At 40.2% G+C, this 22,228-nt stretch overlaps 1 protein-coding gene and 1 long non-coding RNA gene across 3 annotated transcripts; one reads left to right on the plus strand and one right to left on the minus strand.

The window, feature by feature from the left end:
- Positions 1-11,690: 11,690 nt before the first annotated feature.
- Positions 11,691-12,890, minus strand: LOC117490722. Its single transcript, XR_004556693.1, has 3 exons — positions 12,708-12,890; positions 11,844-11,882; positions 11,691-11,750 (listed from the first exon to the last, which is right to left on the minus strand). It is a non-coding gene; the product is annotated as an uncharacterized LOC117490722 (long non-coding RNA).
- On the plus strand, positions 12,840-21,994 carry mepce (methylphosphate capping enzyme). 2 transcript variants are annotated; one of them, XM_034140516.1, is made up of 5 exons: positions 12,840-13,148; positions 14,454-16,318; positions 18,489-18,707; positions 19,317-19,440; positions 19,619-21,994. In XM_034140516.1, exons 2-5 carry the CDS (start codon positions 14,501-14,503, stop codon positions 19,651-19,653), a joined length of 2,196 nt encoding a protein of 731 aa, XP_033996407.1. In that variant the 5' UTR covers positions 12,840-13,148; positions 14,454-14,500; the 3' UTR covers positions 19,654-21,994. The 2 variants fall into 2 exon arrangements, with proteins under 2 accessions (XP_033996407.1, XP_033996408.1); XM_034140517.1 differs by lacking the exon at positions 12,840-13,148 and adding an exon at positions 13,166-13,412.
- Positions 21,995-22,228: the final 234 nt, after the last annotated feature.

The raw sequence follows: 22,228 nt of genomic DNA on the forward strand, positions 1-22,228 counted from the left end.
AATTAAATCAGCACAACAGACGTGGTCATATGAAGGTAAAATAAATCTCTCACACAAATGATCCCCCTCTGCTTCTGTCTGGTCTTGTGTCTCAACCACTATCAGATCCAGCAGCTGCTTATTGACTGATTTTCTCTATTCCACATTCTGCTAAATATGTGACATTTATTCATAAACTTAGCCGAGTAACACTGAAGGCAGATGATTTCCTAAAGCTCAGGAGCAGTTAGGAGGAGCATGATTTACTAGTTGCTACCCATAGGCTGCTGTCACTGATCAGGTTTATGTAATGAATCCTATAAATATCCTCCGAGGCAAAGCACATCTCTGTGGTGACATTTTGTAATAAGCCCTGTCTGGAAATGACTGGTGTTGTGGGGAGAGTGGAGAAAATCTCATTCAAAATGAAATATAACCTACATATATATCCCACATATATCCTGACTAATAATCTAATCAGTAGTCTAACATAATCAGGTTCCTCAAAACCTGTTTTGTAACCTCAGTATATAAGCTTTCTCTGCCTGTAATTATAAGCGTGTTTAAGACTTGTTTTGTTAATGCAACCCAAAGTTAATTTGAGTCATCCCAAAGAAAGGAGTTTCGATCCAACACACTAACCGCTTTTGAACATTAAAGCATGTAAACATGTCACAGCAGAGGCAGAAATACAAATATGAACCTGAAAAAGACATTCTGTTTTTGTGAACATGGTAACCCTTTAACCTGCTGACATCAGCCTCTTAGCGTTGTCAATGTGATTAGGTTAGCATTTGGCACAAATGTGTGCACCTCCATTGGTTCCTTTAGTCTTATGAAATGTTCTTCCTTCTGGGGGAAAGAAATATATTGCATTGCTGCTATGGGAACATTTAGTTTTTCTAATTGTACGATTGCGAAGCTTTGCACTCCGGTTCAATCTACTTTATATCTAATCAAACTTTGGTTTACCAAGGCTCTCCAAAAGTCCAAGAGAAATGTCCTCATTGCTGCCGTGTATGAAGCAGCGTTTCCTGATTATCCTTCCTTATCATCCAAGAAGAATGTATCATTGTGCAAATTGGAAAAAATAATAATTTGAGATGATCTGTTCTTTGGTCTGGAGTCACAGCACTGGTCAATCAGGACTGTATAAACCATATCAAATTATGGTTTAGATGATCATATTATGGCAGAGCTCAGTGTGCCTTGGGAGCAGAGGTGGAGAGAAGCTTCAGAGAGAAACACAAGCCCTGCAGGAAACGATGATGTATGAGAGGAGATGAGTGCGTGGGTGAATCCCACTGAACTAAACTTTGCTTTCAGCTATGGCAATCAATACAATCTCTCACCTTTCACATATGTCTGAAAATATATCTTGTCGAAACAACTACTGTACAATTTCCTTTCAGTCAATGCCGACATCAGGTAGTACAATTTAGGACAGCACAGTTTGTTTCTGCTAGTTACAATCGTCCTATAAGCAAGTAACACAGTGTCTTTGTCTGAATTCAAGAATAGAAGACCCTTTTTATCACACTCAAACACTGGTTTACTATGATAAGGCAGGTCTATAGTGGGAATTGATAATGCTATAATACTAATAGATATTTGAAACAATAGTAGCAGTAATATTCTCAAAATTGCAGAACAATTTCTGGTTTATGCTGATGCTGAGAACTTGATTTAACTGCACACTTAAATCAACTGTTTCATTTTCGTCCACATTAGTGTTTACAATGTTGTGTTTATGTCTTCCATTTTTGTAAAGCACTTTGAATTGCCTTGTGTTGAAAGGTGCTATATAAATAAACTTGCCTTGCCTTGCCTTGCCTTGAAGACAATATATTGCACGTATACTCCACTACTATAAAGCATATACACAATATTATAACATATTGCTTTAAGTGTGCTGGTGGTAGTGGATAAAACGATAGATGGTTGCCTGCTGTGGGCAGTGTATTAAATGCTCAGATACCACATCAGATTAACTTCTAAGCCCTGCAGTGGTAACTTGGCATGTAAAAGATAATGGGTCACGCTCATGCATGCCACATACCCTCACAAACAGGAACACTACTTTTTGTGTGTGCGCCGGCACAGCAGAGATTACCCCCAAAGGAAAATAATTTAGGTTAGTAGGCCTCTATTCTGCTGATTATGGGTAACCTATTGATAGGTTAGCTACTGTACAAGAGCTCATTAAGTCTACTCAACATTTTAAAGAGTGAGATACAGTCATGTCAGCAGCTGAGCGCAGTAATTACGGATTACAGTGCGGTTTAATGTGGTGCACTTAACACCTTGGCTCTTTTGCCAGGGTTTAAATGTAGGATGTGTTTCAACATGTTTACTCAAAGAGGATATAATGACAGAGCATTTAATTTAACTCATGCTCCAGTATCTGCTAGTGAGGGTAATCAAACAACATTTATCTCTCACAATGTTTATCTACATTTGGAGTGATAATAAACTGATGATGCCAAATCTGTTTTATTTTGAAAACAACTATTTGAATCCTAAACCTGGAAATGAGTTAGCATGTTAGCACTTCCGGGCTCCTTTGGCTCAAAGTTTAAATCTGTTTTTGGTTAAATGCCTGAAACAAGGTCTGTGGTAAGACAAGCGCACTGTATACCCTACTGGTGAATGTTTGAAGCATTTAAGCGTTACACAACTAAACGTCATCACGACGAACCGTAGCCGCATTTATCTTAGAAAGTCATGCGACTGTCATGTAGTTTGTTTATAGCATCACATTAGCTATTAGCTTCTAGCAATTGGATTTATGCTTCAACTTCTGTAAAAGTGGTGTTAATATGTGAAAATGATCCTGCTGAACAGAACATTCAAGTATCATAAACATGAATTTTCTGCAAAATTGCAAAATCCAAAAGGAAAATCGTTTTTTGTCGAGTGGGCCATGCAATGCATCTTTCACAACGGCCAACAAAAATCCATCATGACCGCACGATTCTCTTGCTATTGAAAGAAATGATTTAGTCTAAAGTGCAACATTGTAGAAGAAACCTGGACAATCCTGCGTGCACTACTACTACTCCTTTGTTTGATTTTAAGTCTCATCCAGCTGTTTATATTTTCCCATATAAACATACTACAACCTCTGGATTGTAACACGGTCTGGTAAATCCGTTCTTAAGAGGGATTAGGGGATTTCAAACATTTGTGTGACAGTGAAATCTACAATACACAAATCCATTTTATACTTAAATGATCTTAGACTTTAAAGCGGGCAACTGTTTGATATTATAATGTGACACAAACATTTACAAACATGAAAAATGACCTGCTTAAAGGCCAACATCTCAGCTTTTACAAATCGGTTTATATTTCTTTTGGACACTGTCAGACGAGTCAGAAAGCATTTGTTATGCTTACTGAGTAATGAGTATCTGTCTTGAAGGATATAACTTAACAATTCTGGTTCTATATTATTTCAGTGTACATGACAAAACAGGTATATAATTCAGTGCAGCAGCATAAAATGACACAGTTATTGTGTAATTTGACACAACTTGCAAGGACATTGGCTCTGATGCTGCTGAGAAGATGCTCAGAGACGCACCTGAATATAAAACAGGGGTGGGGGTGTTGAACGCAGCCTCAGGGGGCTAGAGAGGGGTTTGTAAAGGTCAGTTACGCTTCAGTTGTTACACAATAGCAACATGAGCACAGCCCAATCAAATGTAGCAGAATTCTCAACACTTTTATTGTGTTTTTTAGCTCTTTGCGTACTCTTAACGATAGAGGTTATATTAGTTGTTCCATATTATTTTGCCTAATCATTATGTCAATATCGGAGAGGGCTACTTGCACATTTTGCATACTGTTTCACCTCATGGATATTCAGAATTCAGATTATTCTCTTTACCTCTGTGGTAATATCTCTGTGTAATAATCCCTGTTTATACCCTATCCTCTATCAAGCCTCAAGCCTTGTGTCAATATTAATTAGAGCATGACAGGAGCACCTATCCCACAACACAACACAAAAAAGTCCTATCCATAACAACAGTGGTCTCTGTCGAAGCCCCTCCCTCTGACAGCTGCCTCATTGTGTGCTGTGCTTCTGAAGCGGCCTTGTTCCCCTTTGCTTCAACAGTTCAATAACTAATCTCAATGCAGCCAGCAGCACGTAGCTCTGTAAATGAGGAGGGTAGGCCCGATGGAAAGTCATAATCTGCTTGTGGTTGTTGTGTCGGGTAACTGGGAGGTTAGCCTGTCATGTCACATGAGGATTGTGACCAGCAGACCATCCATTAAGCCACACCTGTAGGCAAGGGTGTAACTTTGGTTTGAGAAGTGGGGGGGGACACAAAACAGGGGGTCCTCCGCAATGAAACATTTTTCTCAATTTAATTCAATTTCCTGCCTTTCTACGAATATATTAGGGACTATGGTGTTAAAAAATCCAAGAAAAATGTGTAGTATATATAATGAGGAGAAGATTTTTGTCTTTAAATTGAAGTTAAAAGCATCAATCTGGTGCACTTTGAGAGCAAAATTAAAATATTTATGGATACAGCTCTCAACACTCATATGAAACAGAACTGTATACATTTCAATATTCCAAAAACCATTAGAATATGCTCACAACCAATAACACATAATTGATATACTCCTCTCTCCTATCTTAAATTTACCTAGTCTGCATTCTTTCTTTTTATGTATGCATATTTTACTAATCACTCCCCTTTTAAACTGTGTCTTTTAATTTTTTACTGACATTGGAATGATTTCTTAACTTATTTTGAATAACTATATTAAATAGATGGAAATATTTCTTTACATAGATGACCAAACCGTTTGAGACCCACTGAGATAACTTAGACTAAAGTTTACAATCTAATCACTCAGCGAGTCCTTTACATCGGCTAAACTGACGTTATCTCAGCCTCTCAGTCTTAATAAACACATTTGAAAAGTGGGGGGGGGACACAAACGGGATTTTGAAAAGTGGGGGGGACATGTCCCCCCTGTCCCCAGTGGAAACTACGCCCATGCCTGTAGGCTACACTTGCCTGGATTAGTATTTCTCCTACTTTCCCTTTACAAATGTCTCATGATTGTTATGTCAATAAATGTAATACCCACTTGTTTGTAATTTTATGCCCCGATTTATTTTTATTTTCACCAAAAACATTCTAGTGGGCTTTCTTTTTAGTTAAAATCCAGACCACGTCTTAGCGAGCACATTATTAACCTATTTTGCTTAATCTAACTTTTAATCTATCCAACATTGATTGTTTTTTTCTTTCTGCAGAGTGATTTGCTTTGCAATCAAGTTAGTCATATCAAAGGTTATCGCAGCACGTTTGCAATTATTCTTCCCAAGATTGCAAATGACATTCTGATCAAGTTACTCCCCCCGCCCTACAGTAATGAAATTGAGAAAGGGCAGCCATAGTTAGGTCTCCATCCTTCAGTTCATTCATCCATCTGGCACATCGGAGACACCCAATTATGAGTGAGCTCAGTGGGGATGATGCACATCAACAATCTACTCCCTTTGGTTCAGTGTATGGAGGATATACTGAGGATCTGTGACCTTGACTCCCATGTTTTAGTGCTGAGGTGCTTTTATGATGTAATTTATGTGGTGTGCTATTTAATTAAAGTTTGTGTAAAAAGCAATAGTATGCCCTTTCATTATTTTAAGTGTGCATGATGATTTAATTGAATGTGTTTTTATAAAAAACATTTCACACGGCATTTTCTTTTTAGTCATTCCTTTAACTTAGTTACAGTTTGCTATAATAATATTTAATGCCTAATAACGGTCCAATAGCATCACAATCTGGGTGAGTTTGACTCAAAAATCATAAAATATTACTTTCGACTTAAGCATTAACTTGAATGGTTGTCACACCTATTTTAAATTAAGATCACATTTCTTATAATATTTAAAAAAAGTAATGTTAGCCTGTTTATTTTCAGGCATTTATGTGGTTGGAGTGTTATCACAGTCTACAGTCTGAAGAGCATGTTGACCTGTCGAGTCATCCCTCAGCGACGGTTACTTACGATGACATCACACATAAAATGTGAACAACACTCACAGCGGAACAAACGGCGGACCCCCCTGATGCTGCTGCTGCACACAGGGCACGCGACGCCCCCCCGCCCCCCGCCCCCCCCCCCCCTCTGTCAGATGTAGGCTAATGAACAGCAGGCTCGTGCTCTTGATGGAGGAGCCTTTTGGGCCACAGGAACCATGTGTACTCACCACTTTCTGCTTGGACACACGCAAACAAAAGGACACGTCTGGAGTGCTTGGGGCCCAAACCCCGAGGAAGGGCAGATGGTGCCCGGGATCGAGGACCACACCGCCATTAACATGAGAAAAGAGAGGGGCAGAGGAGGGGGGGACAGGTACCCTCTCTCCGTTTTCCCCTTCCTCAGAGATTATAAAGGGGGAGAGTCTGTGGCGCTGATTTAGAACCCAATTAGAAGCAAGCTGTCAGCTCAACAGCAGAGAATATCAAATGTGAGGATCCTGTTCGGAGAAAAAAAAGAGTCCTGTCTACGGTTGCATAAAGAATTCAGTATTTCTTCCAGTTCATTTCTTATTTAGAAAAAAATCCTTTTGCATGTGAAATATTAGTTTCCAGGGGTAACTGACTCAATTTGATATTTTATTACAAAATTACACATTTGACAGTTTTTAATCAAAGACATATTGCCTTATTTTGTTGCTTCTGTTCTTTAGCAGGATTTATGATTTTTTTTTGTGTATACGTCCGTCGTATGATGGCTCTTTTTTTAATTAAGATTAAGATTAAATGCCAGCAGGTGGTTAAATCAGTAAAATGTTTTTAATCTGCATAAATCTCAAATTTAAGTGGATATACATACTGGGTGTTTAAAAAAAATACATCTGAAGCTAGCCATACCAACTTTAGTGAACGCTAGAGTAAAAGCAGCAGTAGTGTATTTACACATTTTGGGAATATATGTGTTAGAAAACAAAATGTATTAAGCATCACAACTAATACAAAATATTTTTGGACCTGAACTATTTCTCAGTTCCCAGTCATCATGAACCCCTGATGATTTAGAGAAAGCCAAAATTCCAGCCACTAGTATCAATAGAGAAACTGGCTGGTAGTGTTTTCATTTCTTTCCACTGGAGGCAACGTTTACCTAAAAACATAAACTCTCCTGTTGCTACAGCTGCAGATGGTAGAGCTGGAGTCTCTCTCTGGGAGGAATGAGGCCACTCGGTGTTTGGTATGACTGATGGGTCAAAACAACAATGTGAGGACCTCTCATGATCACACAACAACCAAGAGAGAAATCTCGTCTATTGCAAAATAAACCAACTTCTTGGGAAAGCTGAGTTGCTTTAGGTTACACATTTGCAGCGCTAAAGTAATTAAATCATCATTATTGCCACCACACAGTGAAAAGCAAAAAGAAATAGAAACAAATAAAGAGAAAGAGATAAATAAATATACTGTTTAGGGGCAATTCTGTAGAATAATACAGCCTATGGTGTGCAGCATTTTTTTAAGCTCATATGTTGTCTCCCTCTAGTGGTTATTTGGAGGACAACTAGAATATCCAGGAAATGCAGGTGTCAGTACTGGCCGTTGACGTTGACCACCTTCTGCACAATGTCTCTTTACAGATGTGTCCCACATTAACGAAGAAGCTTAATTACAACCTGTGACGGTATTGTCTAACATTGCTCTCAATGTAGCAGTACCTACCAATTAAGCCATATTGAGAAATGTGCCAGGTGTTCATATTTCTGTCTGTCTAAACAAAGATCAAAATGGAGGTTAAAGGTAGGGTAGGTAAGTTTGAGAAACCGGCTCGAGATCGCTAGAATTTGAAAATACACAACCGGAGAAAATCTGCCACTTCCTTATAGAGCCCCTCCTCCAACACACACGAACGCGCACATGACCAATGAGGGCACGAGATAAGTGTGTGCACAGATGGAAGGCTGACAGGCAGGTAGGCCATCCAGTTATTTTAGCCGGGCCGGCTAAAATGATTGGTCGTGCTTTTTACAGTACTACGGCTTCCACAGATTACATTTTTTTATGGATTTTTTGTCAAAGCACTTAAGATATTCATTGCTATCGGGATGTTAAGAGCATTCCATGGAATATAACAAAAAGTGTTTCTCGAGCCGGTTCCTCAAACTTACCTACCCTACCTTTAAGTGCAGACTGACTTATCAGACGTGTACTTGTGGCAGTCCTTCAGTCTTTGGTACTTGTTGTCACTTTAGCCAAATTATTTAAAATGAAAGTCACATTTCCCCCCCGAGTTGATAAAGGGGTTATTCAGATCACCCGATGCAGAGTGTGAGGACTGGTTCATCATTAAGAATCGAGAGCAGCTTGGAGAATATCCCCTGTTGGCCAATCAGAGGGAGATTGCATCTTTTCTTACCGCTCATTAGAAGAGAGGTAGACAATTGCACACCTCAGGCTCTCTGGTCCTTTCTTGACTTAATGCAAACGTCATTTCAGTTATAATTTCAGCTAGCTCCTAATGAGACTCTTTTTGCCATTGTACTTTTCTGGTTGAGGGTGATTTTGTGCACTTTTCCATTACCTCCATTCATACCAATTATCTTTGCTTGACTAACAATAACCTAACACTCCCAGGCTTTATTTGATTTATTGGTTAATTGTGGCCTTTTCCCCATTACCAAAGAGGAGTTTGCCAATCACTGAATAGGCTGTGTTTGTTATTAAAGAGGCATTTGATTATAATTGGAGAGGCCTTTCTTTAATCATTACCGCAACATACTTAAAGGTAGGGTAGGTAATTCACTTCAGAAACACTTTTTGTTATATTCCATGGAATGCTCTTAACATCCCGATAGCAATGAATAAATTAAATGCTTTGACAATAAATATATACAAATATTTCATCTGTGGAAGCCGTGGCGCTGTAAAAAGCACGACCAATCATCTGCCTCGGCCCGCGGCAGATGACTGGATGGCCTACCTGCCTGTCAGCCTTCCATCTGTGCACAAACTTATCTCGTGCCCTCATTGGTCATGTGCACGTTCGTGTGTGTTGGAGGAGGGGCTCTGTAAGGAAGTCTGAAGGAAGGGGCAGATTGTTTTCGGTTGTGTACTTGCAAATTCTAGCTTACTCGAGCTGGTTTCTCCATTCTTACCTACCCTACCTTTAAGTAAATTATTTTTTTCAAAAGAAAGTTGTATTCATGACATAACTGAACATGAACTATGAAACATGTCTCCTCTCCAACATATCATGCTTTTTTTTCATATATTCATGGCCTCCCCCCTGATGTCTCACTTTACAGTATAGCCATACATGGGATGTTGGAGTTTTGCAATGTGTTTTATTCTAATAAACTACCACTAAAGTTATACTGGTCTGGAAATTGTTTTATGTGTTTCCACAGAAAAGTATTCATACCCCTTAACTTTTTTCACATTTTGTTATGTTACAGCCTTATTTCTAAATGGATTAAATTCATTTTTGTTCTCAATATCCCACACACAATACCCCATAATGACAAAGTGAAAAAGTTTTTAAAGAATTTTTTGCAAATGTGTTAAAAATAATTAAATGAAATATCACATGCACATAAGTATTCACACCCTTTGCTATGACACTGAAAATTGCATCCCGTTTCCACTGATCATCCTTGAAATGTTTCTATTACTTGATTGGAGTCCACTTGTGGTAAATTAAATTGATTGGACATGACTTAGAAAAGAACACACCTGTCTATATGAGGTCCTACCGTTGACAGTGCACATCAGAGCACAAACCAAGTCATGAGGTCCAAGGAATTGACTGTAGACCTCAGAGACAGGATTGCATCAAGGCACAGATCTAGGGAAGGGTAAAGAAAAATGTCTGCAGCATTGAAGGTCCCAACGAGCACAGCAGTCTCCATTATTTGCAAATGGAAGATGTTTGAAACCACCAGGGCTCTTCCTAAAGCTGGCTGCCCAAACCAAACTGAGCATCGGGGGAGAAGGGCCTTGGTCAGAGAGGTGACCGAGAACCTGATGATCACTCTGATAGAGCTCCAGTGTTCCTCTGTGGAGATGGGAGAACCTTCTAGAAGGACAACCATCTGTGCAGCACTCCACCAATCAGGCCTGTATGGTAGAGTGGCCAGAAGGAAGCCAAAGGCACATGAAAGCCCCCATGGAGCACCTAGAGGACTCTCAGACCAGGAGAAACCAAATTGTCTGGTTTGATGAAACCAAAATGGATCTCTTTGGCCTGAATGCCAAGCATCATGTCTGGAGGAACCCAGGCACCGCTCATCACCTGGCCAACACCATCCCTACAGTGAAGCATGGCAGCATCATGCTGTGGGGAGGTTTTTCAGCTGCAGGAACTGGGAGACTAGTCAGGATCAAGGGAAAGATGAATGCAGCAATGTACAGGGAGATCCTTGATGAAAACCTGCTCCAGAGCGCTCTGGACCTCAGACTGGGGAAAAGGTTCACCTTTCAACAGGACAACGACCCTAAGCACACAGCCACGATAACAAAGGAGCGGCTTCAGGACAAGTCTGTGAATGTCCTTGAGTGGCCCAGCCAGAGCCCAGACTTTACCCCGATTGAACGTCTCTGGAGAGATCTGAAAATGGCTGTGCACCGACGCTCCCCATCCAACCTGATGGAGCTTGAGACAATCTGCAAAGAAGAATGGGAGAAACTGCCCAAAGATAGGTGTGCCAAGCTTGTAGCATCATACTCAAGAAGACTTGAGGCTGTAATTGCTGCCAAAGGTGCTTCAACAAAGTATTGAGTAAAGGGTGTGAATACTTATGTTTATGTGATATTTGAGTGTTTTATTTTTAATTCATTTACAAAAATATTTTAAAACTTGTTCCACTTGGTCATTATGGGGTATTGTGTCTCGAATGTTGAGAAAAAAATGAATTTAATCCATTTTGAAATATGGCTGTAACGTAACAAAATGTGGAAAAAGTGACGGGGTATGAATACTTTCCGGATGCACTGTAAATGGACACGACATTCCTAAAATCGCACATATAAAACTTTACACCTAAGTGATCATTTGCAGACCTTCAGCAGTTCTCCTCGTAAAAACGTAATAAGCCATACTTAGCAACAAAGGATCAGTAAAGTACCCCATGAATATTTGCTATACATATACCAAAGAATATAGATCCTAGAGTTAAAATATACTGATATATTTGTTCGAAAGAAATATGATTATTAGCACGGGATCATAGAAGTAGTTTGGACTCCATTGTTGTAAGTAGTAATTCTGCATAAAGCATGAAACATACATGTGTATACAATTGTATTTCTTTGAACCATTAATGATAAAACTCTCCACCAGGAGGTTAACATTCAGAGCACAAATCAGATTCAGACAACAGGCGGGTCAAATATAAGCTCTTAGTCATCTGGAGAATTGGTTTCGGCTCGAGAAACACTGGCCAATTTGCCTCTTCAAACAAGGACCAATCTGTGTCTTCAATATTGGTCTTTATCAAACACTTTCAACGGCTGCAATGTTGTGGTGATCGACCCCAATTATGTGGAGATGGACGTGTCAAGAGGCGGTCCTGGTACTTTATCAAAATAGCCCATTACTACACAACCAAAGCTATTTTTTCAGGCTTAGTCCAGACACTGGTCAGGGGAGTAATGATAGAATCAGGCCTACCTTGGAGGTTGGGCCTTGAAGTTGACTTTAAAGATGTCATCAATACCAAAGAGCCAACAAACGGTTTGTGGATTGTAGCCATGGCTGTCATACTGTGGTAAAGAGAGTAACCCATTAGTTTTTGAGCTTTAAACTGGCACATTGCAACACCCAAAATGTGTCAATACTACTGTGTGCAACCTTACCTTATGATCTTTGGGTTTAATCCACAGTCACTCCTCCATCTGTGAAGAGAGAAGACAAGAGTGTGAAAAATATGAAGATTTATTTTCAGATTTAGCCTCCCTTATATAACTGCAAGAGGATGTGATATTTCTCTTTTGTTATGGTTGCTCTTAAATGCACTCTGGACATCTAATTCTAGGCCTTAATCAATTCTGCACATTAAATCAAAAATGATAATCAAACTATTCACTAAAGACCTTTAATACAGCAGGTGCATTTCAATACGGTGAAGAAGGACAATAATAACCAAAGAGGCAATATTATTGTATAATAATATATAACAAAAATAGGAGACAATAAAAAGTGTTAAGAGATAAGACGAGATAAAAGAGTCACAGTTAGGCACTGCTAAATAAATATGTTTTAACTTTGTTAATGAGCACTAGCAACTGTTGTGGAACATCTAATTAAAATCATGTTCTTAAAAATAAATCAAATTAGTATTATGTAATGAAAAAGCTGTATTGTGTAAAACTCTGAGAAGGACTTGGGCTACATACCATACATAAAGATCTTGCCATATGGTTTTAAGAACATAGTGAAAAGATTATTTATTGTAAATCATTGTGTAACCTGAAATGTAAAAACAAACGGTATGCTTATACAGATATATATATGAGTAATAACTAGTCTACATGAGTTCAAAATATATTGATATATGTTTGTGATGCTAGATCTGAACGATTAGTCGATAAATCGATCGACCTACAATGAAGTGTCAGCAATGTTAAGGTTCAACCTCCAAAAAAAGTGCTAAACATTCACAGTCAGTAACACACGGTTATCTCTGCTTTGCACAATGTATGATTTTAACAATAACTTACCTATTAATCGATAAGGGAGATAGTGAGTAGTGGGAGCCCTGCTGTTCACCAACATGAGGATCAGGCTCATTATAATATCCCAGAGAAGGAGCTCTCCTCCCAGCCTCGGATCTCCGCCCCACTCTCAGTCATCTTGACTACAGCTCGGAGCCCGGATGCGCCGCCATGCCGACTCTATCAGCGAGCGGAATAATTTATTCACCAACCTGACCGACACTGGGCGAGTGGGAGTTCACCGAAGAAGTCGACAGGACACTTTGGAGGGCAGAGCAGGCTTATCCCGGACAGACTTGCAGGAGGACCGCCTCGTTGTGTTTACTGGCGTGTTCGCGTCGCCTGCCACGGTTGTGTTGATGTAGGACTCTTGGAGCTAGCTGCTAACGTTAGCATCAGAGAGTGCGCGGCAGTGACAGTCCGGCCGGAGGCGGGGAGCACCGAGAGGTGAGACTGTTACTTTGATTCTCTCTACACTGTTGACTGCACGCCATCTGGTAGATAGTGCCACTTTCTGCTATTTTAACCACGATTTCGGGAGGGGTTTAGACTGCAGCATATCGAGGTGGGTGCTTGACTGTGTGTGTAGTAAGGGCTGTTTGTTCGGAGTAGAGCTGCACGTTTAGTCGACGTTTCAGTCTCCTGGCCCAAGCTAGGAGCTAGCCTGCTAACCAGATAACTGTTCAACACTGGGACTCCTCAACTTTTCAGGTCAGTAACCCCCTGCTTAGACACAGCTTCACATGTCAGATAGCTAATCTAATAATGGCGTAGTACCAGAAACCCTGCATCTTAATATGGAGACATTTGTTATTATTGTGACATGATAGAAAATGACAGTGGAAAGTAGAGGGTCACCTGATCTGGTACATCCTCTTCTGTAAAACACATAATGATTGGCCAAGGCTTGCTCTTAAACTGACCCTCATGACTTTCAGGTCCTTGGACTTAAATTTGAGAATTTCAGAAGTATAATGTTGTAGTTTTGTCGATATAAGTGACTTTATAATGCAGTTAAGTGTGTGCCTCATAGACTGTATTTATGTGAATATAGCAATAAGGATGCACCTCACTGTACTTTAACCCTCAAACACGTTTTGTCATATCTTACGGACGGTTTATTCTATGACTTAGTCAACCAACCTCTTTTTAATAACTTACTAATAAATTACTTGTTTTAAAAATAAATCAATATTTTGATATGTATTGGGTTCCTCCAGCCTAAAGCACACAATTACAGCTTATGCAATTTAGATAAATACCATAAAATAGATTGATGCATTGTTTGCCATGTGTGTTAATTCAAAGTATTACACATTTGCTAATATGCTCCATTTTTGTTTTGTCAACACAGGCAAATCTAACCGTTACTTCACAAAAATAATACTTTTATTTTTGTTGTATCTCATATGATATTAACTACATAACTATTACTTTTTTGGGGAAATAATTTTTGATATCGTTTTTATCAAAATCACAATATGTACTAGTTCAATGTTTGTTAAGCATGTGTCTGAATACCATATTTACTCATTCTTTAGGGTCTCTTCTAAAGACTTCAGAAAATAATAAAATGATAAAGATCATAATAATTTAAATATATTTTCAATAAAGGTAAATCTTAATACATGATTATCCCCACAATATTGTGAATCATATTGCCATATATGTTAACATAATTATCGTTACATATTTTTTCAAACTTGTTCAGCTTAAATTAAAATTGTTATTTGTGTTTTCTGTGTCTTTCAGATCCAGAAGAAATTCCATGTCTGCACCAGCCCTGAAAACCAAAAGAGATGTCTGTTGATGAGGATACTGTAAAAACGGGCAGTCCACAGGCCAGCTCTACTTCAGCTCTGCAGCTCTCAGAATGTACTGGAGGTTACAGCAACATTTCTGTCATGGTGGAGGGTACCGCAGCCACTCCTGATTTTGCAGCTGCTTGTCCAGCCTCAGACACTGAAGCCTCAACAAAACACACCATCGTGACTGAAGCGCTCTCCCACTCTGACGATGCTGGACAGGGAGCGAGAGGAAACGAGAATAACATCAATCCCAGAAACAGCTTTCATCATTCCAAACAACCGCAACAAACAAAACTAACAAAGCGCCGCAACACAGCGACCTCTAGTTTCAAGCATCCGACATCTGGCAAGAGGAGACGGAGGGCCAACTCTGAGAGTGACTCCGTCCTGCCTACCAACTTCCTCCTGGGTGGGAACATTTTCGACCCACTGAATCTGAACAGCCTGCTTGATGAGGAGGTCAACAGGGCCCTGAATGCAGAGACGCCCAAATCTTCCCCGCTGCCTGCGAAGAGTAGAGATCCCGTGGAGATCCTCATCCCCAGAGACATCACAGATCCTCTGAACCTGAACAGCGGGCTAGCAGACGGCAGCGTTTTGGTGTCCCCCTTCAGGATTGGTGGCAGGAAGAGACACCGCAACAGACACCATGGAGGAGGAGGAGTTGGAGGTGTAGGAGCTGCTAGTGGGATTGCAACCACACAGGTTAACCTCTCAGAATCAGGAAAAAGTGAGGTTAAAACGGCCACCTCAGCCCCGCTGCCAGGTATGTTAGCCACATGTTCTGCACCAGATGTCTCCAAAGAGTCCAACAGTTTCTCTAGTGTCCCCGAGGATTCACATGAGCAGTCAGCTGACATCTCTGCCAGCAGCAAGGAGGAGATGACATCTGTATCTTTAGAGGATTGCACATCGGCCTTATCAGGGGCACCAAACCAGCACACTAGCAGACGCAAACGCAGGCGCAACTCTGGCAAAATGGAGGCCCCTGTGACTCATTCTACCCCCCTTGGAAAGTCAGGATCTGGAGACAGAAGTTGTGGAACGGGGGGCTCGAGAAATCCCCAATCCTTCCACACACCAAGGAGTGGGGCAAAACCAGGGCCAGGAGGTCGCCAGCACCAGCAGCCTCACAACCAGGCGAAGGAGCAACAAAAGAAGAAGTTCCAGTATGGGAACTACAACAAGTATTATGGCTACCGCAACCCAGGCGCCAGCGAAGACATCCGGGTACGGGTGCTTCGTCCAGAGTGGTTTGAAGGTAAAGAGGTTCTGGATTTGGGTTGCAACTCAGGCCATCTTACACTCTATATTGCCAAAATGCTAAGACCTGCCCGAATATTGGGCGTGGACATTGACAATGGACTGGTACATGCAGCCCGGAAGAACATCAGACATTATCTGTCTGAGATGCAGACCCAAGAGGCCAGGCATGCAACGCAGGAGAAAAAGAGCACTAAGCAGGAGGAGAGGAATGGGAAAGAGAGTCTCACAGGCTCTGAGAAGAAGCACAATGAAGCTGAAGGCAGGGAGGAAAACGGGAAGCCAGCGAAAGGACAAAGTGGCCCTGCAGAGGCTGCAAGTGACAATGACTCCTGTCGCACAGATGAGGCAGGGACCCAGAGGCAGGACGGCAAAACAGAGGAAATGGACCAGGAAGATTGTGATCCGTCCCCCGCTGATCACTCGGTGAGCTGCTCTTTCCCCGTGTCCCTGCGGATCACCAGGGGGCCCATCGCTGCACCTCCTCTGACAGAATCCTCCACCACCCGGCCCGGGGAGTTCCCCTCAAATGTGTCCTTTGTCAAGGTGAGTCACATGGGAACCTTTTTGCATTTTGGGAGTTTAGATGAAGGTCAAATTAACATCCGGTATTTCAGATTGAGGCACTGCTCGCGATATGTCTGCATCATGATGGCAGCATGATGTCAAAAAGCTTGCCCTAGTCCATTGTAAAATATCTTAAAACACACCCAAATAATTAATTAGGAGATGTTGAACCTGAGGATAATGGTCTTGCCTCTAGACAACGGTTAGCATTGTCACAGCACATTATAGCATGCAGATGTCACCACATAGCTTTTCTGTACAAGATGCACATTAACATACCAGAAAAATGAATAGCAGTTTTGGATGTTAAATATGTAATTTTGTAAATGAGTATACATTCATATTCAAAGTGAGTGAACATGTATGTGTCTTCTTACAGAGTATTAGAGACTTTCTTTTTAAAATTATTTTCGTAAGGCCTCAAGAGGTAAGTAAATAAAACACTTGCAGTGGATCTTTATGGATATTGGTCTAAGTTTGCATAAATGGATGCCTTGTTGGAAAGTTTCCACAACTTTGGGAGTTTAGTTTTCTTTTGTGAATGAATGCAAACTTTGACCAACAAGTAATTACCTTTTTAAAGACTGTTTGTTTTCTTGTTTACAAAATGCTACTCTTCTCCCAGTCGGCAGGAAACAGGGTTCTCCCCTCTTTTAAAAAACAGTTATGTTAGCCATAATCTTTTATAGTTGGATCGTTTTATAAGGAAGCATCTGCCTCACATAGTTTCTCTGAATCACTTCAGTAAGATGGAGTATTAAGGGAATTAATTACCACTGGTTTGCACTTGTGTTTTTGTTTGTGTTGCACAGCTTTGTGTGTGTTTCATACAAGAGGCTCACTATTCCCTGAAGCTGCCAGTGATTTTGAGAACTGAAAGCAGGAAAGAGGAATCAGACTGTCTTCTTACCTTTTCCAAATGGCATTGGCATATCAGTCCATCCCTTGTTGGAGAATGTGACAAATGTTACCATAGCTTTTCTCTTTTAAATATGTTATTGTTCTAATCAAGCTTTCTTCAAGCCGGCGGCCTTGTGCCTGGGAGGTTTTTGCGTAGGCAGTAACATGAATAGGTTAGATGCAGAACCCGTGGTGTTTCTGAATGAAATCGATAAGTGCCTCCTCCCTGCTACGAGGCATTAGTGATAATGGCAGTGCAGCAGCACAGAGCTTATCCTGTAAGAATGAGTGGAAAGCCTCAAGACGAGCCCCTGAGTCCCCCCCCTCCCCTCAAGTCGGGAGCACTTTGAGGTAGCATATTCTAATTAAAAACAGCAGGTGTTTTTTTTACCTCTTAAAGCTAAATTCTCATCGAAGTTATTAAAAAAGGTTATTTCAGTGACTTGGAGTTAAGAATATCTCAGCCCTTTAAACATGACTTCAATGTGTGATAAACCAAACCCCAGCTATTATTTTTCTGTTGTCTCCTGTGAAAAAGGAGTATTGTGATCACTTTCTAGTTGTCTTCTGTTTAAATGGTGATCCAGATCAAATCCTTTTCTGGGCTTCTCCGCACACAAGCTTTCATATTATTCTTGCACCATTTGTAAGTCAAATGGTTTCACTGAGCAGCAGTCAAATGTGTTGGTTATTCTCCCTCCAAGCTCCTGTCTTTGTTCATGCCTTTATTAGAAGATCACTCTTAATAAGGCATTCAGTATCACACTTTAAAATAACCATCATTAATAAAGTTAATAGTCATTTTACTGTTGACAAATTATGAAATGATAATGAGGTTTACTTATTATTATCAATGCTATAGTTAATGATATTTTTTCCAAAGTTAATTTATTATATAAAGAAATAATTACTTTATAAATCATAGGGCCTATTGTATCATAGCGTATAAGAGAGAATAACAATTGCATTCAGATTACTTTGGTAAACCTTTATTAACAGTTTATCATTGCACATATAATCTTTTTTTACGCTATATTATTTGTTAATAATTACCAAATGACTAGTAAAACTTAAAATATTTGAAACAATCGTAGACTATAAACCAGTTTTTAACCATTGAGTTGACCTACATATTCTTAGCTGTGGACATACCCCTAAGGTTTTTGTTTCAGAGAAGTTTTTTTATTACCACCACAAAACCGTTTAACCACGGCCATGTTTTTCTCACCGCATCTCTTCTCTCCTTCAGGCCAATTACGTACTGGAGAACGACAATCTTCTTTTGACTCAGCGGCCGGAGTACGACGTGATCATGTGCCTGAGCGTCACCAAATGGGTTCACCTGAACTGGGGGGACGGAGGCCTCAAGCGGCTGTTCAAGAGGGTCTACAGACACCTCCGTCCGGGGGGCATGTTCATCCTGGAGCCACAGCCCTGGGAGTCCTATGTGAGGAGGAAGAAGCTGACGGTAAGAAACCCCAGATGAACACCTGGGATATCCCACGTGCACGTTCTGATTTAAAGGTCACCTATTATGCAAAATCCACTTTTTCATGTCTTTTCTACATCAACATGTGTCCCCTCTGTGTAAAGAGATTCTGAAAGTTTCAGGAAAAAAAGATTTGCTCTCTTTTTGTCCTGATCCATTTATATAAAAACCTGTCTGAAAATGAGCTGATCAGATTTTGGCCACTTTATGATGTCATAACGATGTTTTGGCTTGTGTAACCATTAGCCAATCACCAACCAAGGTAACCCCCCCCACCACCTTATCACCTGAATCTCCTCCTAGAGCACAGTGTGTTCTTTTTAACCAAATATCTCTCAGAGGGGCGTGGGGAGTGGCTCCTTATTTTCATCTAAAGTAACAGACGGAGAATCAGCACTTTTGAAACAGGGCTGAAACAGAGGGGATTATGGGTAATGCTGCAATGATCTGTTTGGTATTTCGAGCCAAACACTTCAGAGACATGTTTTGCATATATCTGAGACCTATAATATATTGATGAAAAATAGTATCATAGGGGACCTTTAAAACGTTGGCTGACATCTCTCTCATTTCTCTCTCACTTGACAGGAAAACATAAACAAGAATTTCCAAAGCATCCGCCTCAGACCTGACCAGTTCCCATCATACCTTACAACAGAGGTGGGCTTCACCAGCTCTGAGTTCCTTGGGGCCCCCAAGTGCTCAATAAGAGGTAATTCACTAATTTCATTGACTGCAGGGACCAGGGATCAAACCAATAAACCTCCCATTGGTAAACGATCATTTCCCCCCTAAGCCAAAGCCGACCCTGCGTTAGTCTGCAAAAATATATGCATATCATGTTCATAAAGATTGTAGCTTAATTAAATGTTATCATTTTTTCACAACAGGTTTTCAGAGGCCGATGTACTTGTTTCACAAATGACCACTCCTGCCTTGAAGATCATTGAATGTGAGTAAACTAGGCCACCACCATGCATACCAGCCAGCTGCCCTGGACTGCAAGGAATCATCTGAATCCTTAACAGCTTTTTAGATGATGATGACATTTCAGAAAGGACCAAGAGTAAAAAATAACATTCTTAAGGAGCCGTGGAGGCAAAGCACCCATCTGAACAGAATACTCCAGGACAACAAAAGCATGGAGTGAACTTAACTATGTTCAACCTGGAGACAAACATCATCACTTGTCCAGACTGTGGAAAGGTGCTCGTATGATAATTTCCTCGCACTGAGTGCTATTGATGCTCCAGTTTGATGCACGGCTATAATGTGTTTGAAAGTCTTTGGCCTTTTAATCTTTTTTTTTCATCATCTGTGCCATCACATCACCATACATTATACAAATTAGGGTTGGGCGATAGAGTAGACATTTCCAATTGGCCACCGTTACAAATTGAACTACCATTTGATGCTGTATTCAACATATTTGCTCCATGTGAACGTATGTGGTTCAACAGCAGTACAGCACTGGATTAAGAAGCCATTACACTGACATGAAGTCTCCTTTATAAAGCCACGCTTGAGTGCAGGTAATGTGTTTATGCCGTGCAGACTATCAGTGAATGAAGCACCAAATTGCTGGGTCTTTTGCAGCTACCGATGCCATAGAAATTGTGCTTTAAGTACATCATGTTTACATCCTTGAATCCCCTTTGGGCGGACATGCAAATATCTTTGGTGCATTAAAAACAGCCTGACAAATTCCCCCAGCGCTAGATTCAGTCTATAGTTGATATACTGTATTTTTCTCATCTTCCAACCCTAATATCAAGTTTGTTTTGTCTTTTTTTAGCAAGTTAGGCCTAAGGGCTGAAAACATTTATTTTGTAACAGAGCTGTGAAAAGTCCACATTTTGAAATGGACTATATGAAAAGCTCCTAAATTGCACAAACCTAAGTCACTATGAAGTGAAAAGGGGCTCGTCTTAGTGATGAAGACAACAATGCACAATGAGAGAGGTGCGTTTGAAACAGCCAAAACATCCAGAAAGACAGTGAATTCTTTCCCGGTGAACCGCCAAGATATTTTCTGTAGGGACAGTCGTTTATTTTTAAAAGTTTCATGATTTATTGTCTTCATCAATTAGATTCTGTCATTACAACATGGAGACAGTACATCGTTTTAGTATGTCTGCTAACACTGAAGAGTTTTGGCTGTTTTTTAATGTAAACTTTCCACACTCTGTCAGGTGTCATGTACCTGAGAGTTTGTACTGTTTAGGAAGCATTTGTTCATGCTCCATCCTAATGGTAGGGGGCACATTTGAGCTGTGATAACACCCAGGTGCTGGCTTCGCTCAAGATAATTCAGCAGAGACCACAAGGTCTATTTTCATTGATCTGTTGCATGCAGTGATCTATTTGTGTTAATACAAAAGCCCTACCTTTTCTCCATGTTGTTTACCATGTCTATAATGACCAAGAGCTTGACTTAAGTGTAAAATATAAGGCAGAGGGTCTTCAAAAGCGTCTTCAATGCTGTCAATATTCGACAGACGCATTGTTTCATCATCATCATCATCATCACTGATGGACAGGCGTTAATTCAAACAGCATCAGAATAAATGTCCAGCTCTTGAGTTGGACTCACCTTCTTGAACAAAAATTGACATTTGTAGAAAAAAGATTACTTCAAAGAATTAAATATATCCACAGGAATTTTTTTACCAAATTGAAATATGAATATGCTGTTTGTATTGAAGCACTGCCAATATATTTTATGGGTCTTTTCTCTTGAATTTTACAAAATATGCCATCATCGTCTTGGTCTTTGACCTAATGAGGAGAGTTATTAGTTTCAGGTAGCCGGTCTTTGTGATTGTTTCTCTACTGATGTGCACTGAGCACCTCTCATCTACAACCTTTCATTCACACTGGCTGGGACTGAAGAATCTTCCTTTTTTTTAAACTGGATTAATTTCAGATTTTGGCGTATTAGAGTAAGAGAAGATGGATGATGTGTTTCTATTTTACTAAGTGATCAATGTAAATACGTTTGCAATTTTGTTTTATTGTTGTCAATATTAAGTTCATATCTGCTTTTGGCGATTTCCAGTGCGTTTTTTTGTGTTTTCAAATGTTTGCTGCCAATTTTCTGTGATTGAGTCAGAGTTTTTGTCCTGAAACAGACCGCTAATCCAGCTCTGTAACATCATATGAATATGTACATTGCTAAGTTCTGATGTGTTCGCTTTGTTCTGTCCTGGCAGGCACATGGATTGTTAGATTGGCTCTTTATTTTTTTATAAACGGTTTGAAAGCAGTGCTGTTGTCAATGCAATCTCATTTCACTTTAGTTTAGATTTATAGACATTTAGAAAATCTTCAAAAGTTGCGGAACAAGGATTCACTTCAGACACAACACCACTAAGCTCGGACAATTGGGATCTCTACTACTGTAAATGTAAGGGTATTTGGATTATAAACAAAACGTCTGTCTCAGCAGTAATGTCAAGATGAAGCATACAGAAGTGTATGGTTTTTAATGGCACTCCAAT

The sequence above is a fragment of the Trematomus bernacchii genome, unplaced genomic scaffold, assembly GCF_902827165.1.
Source record: "Trematomus bernacchii unplaced genomic scaffold, fTreBer1.1, whole genome shotgun sequence".
Classification (NCBI taxonomy): domain Eukaryota; kingdom Metazoa; phylum Chordata; class Actinopteri; order Perciformes; family Nototheniidae; genus Trematomus; species Trematomus bernacchii.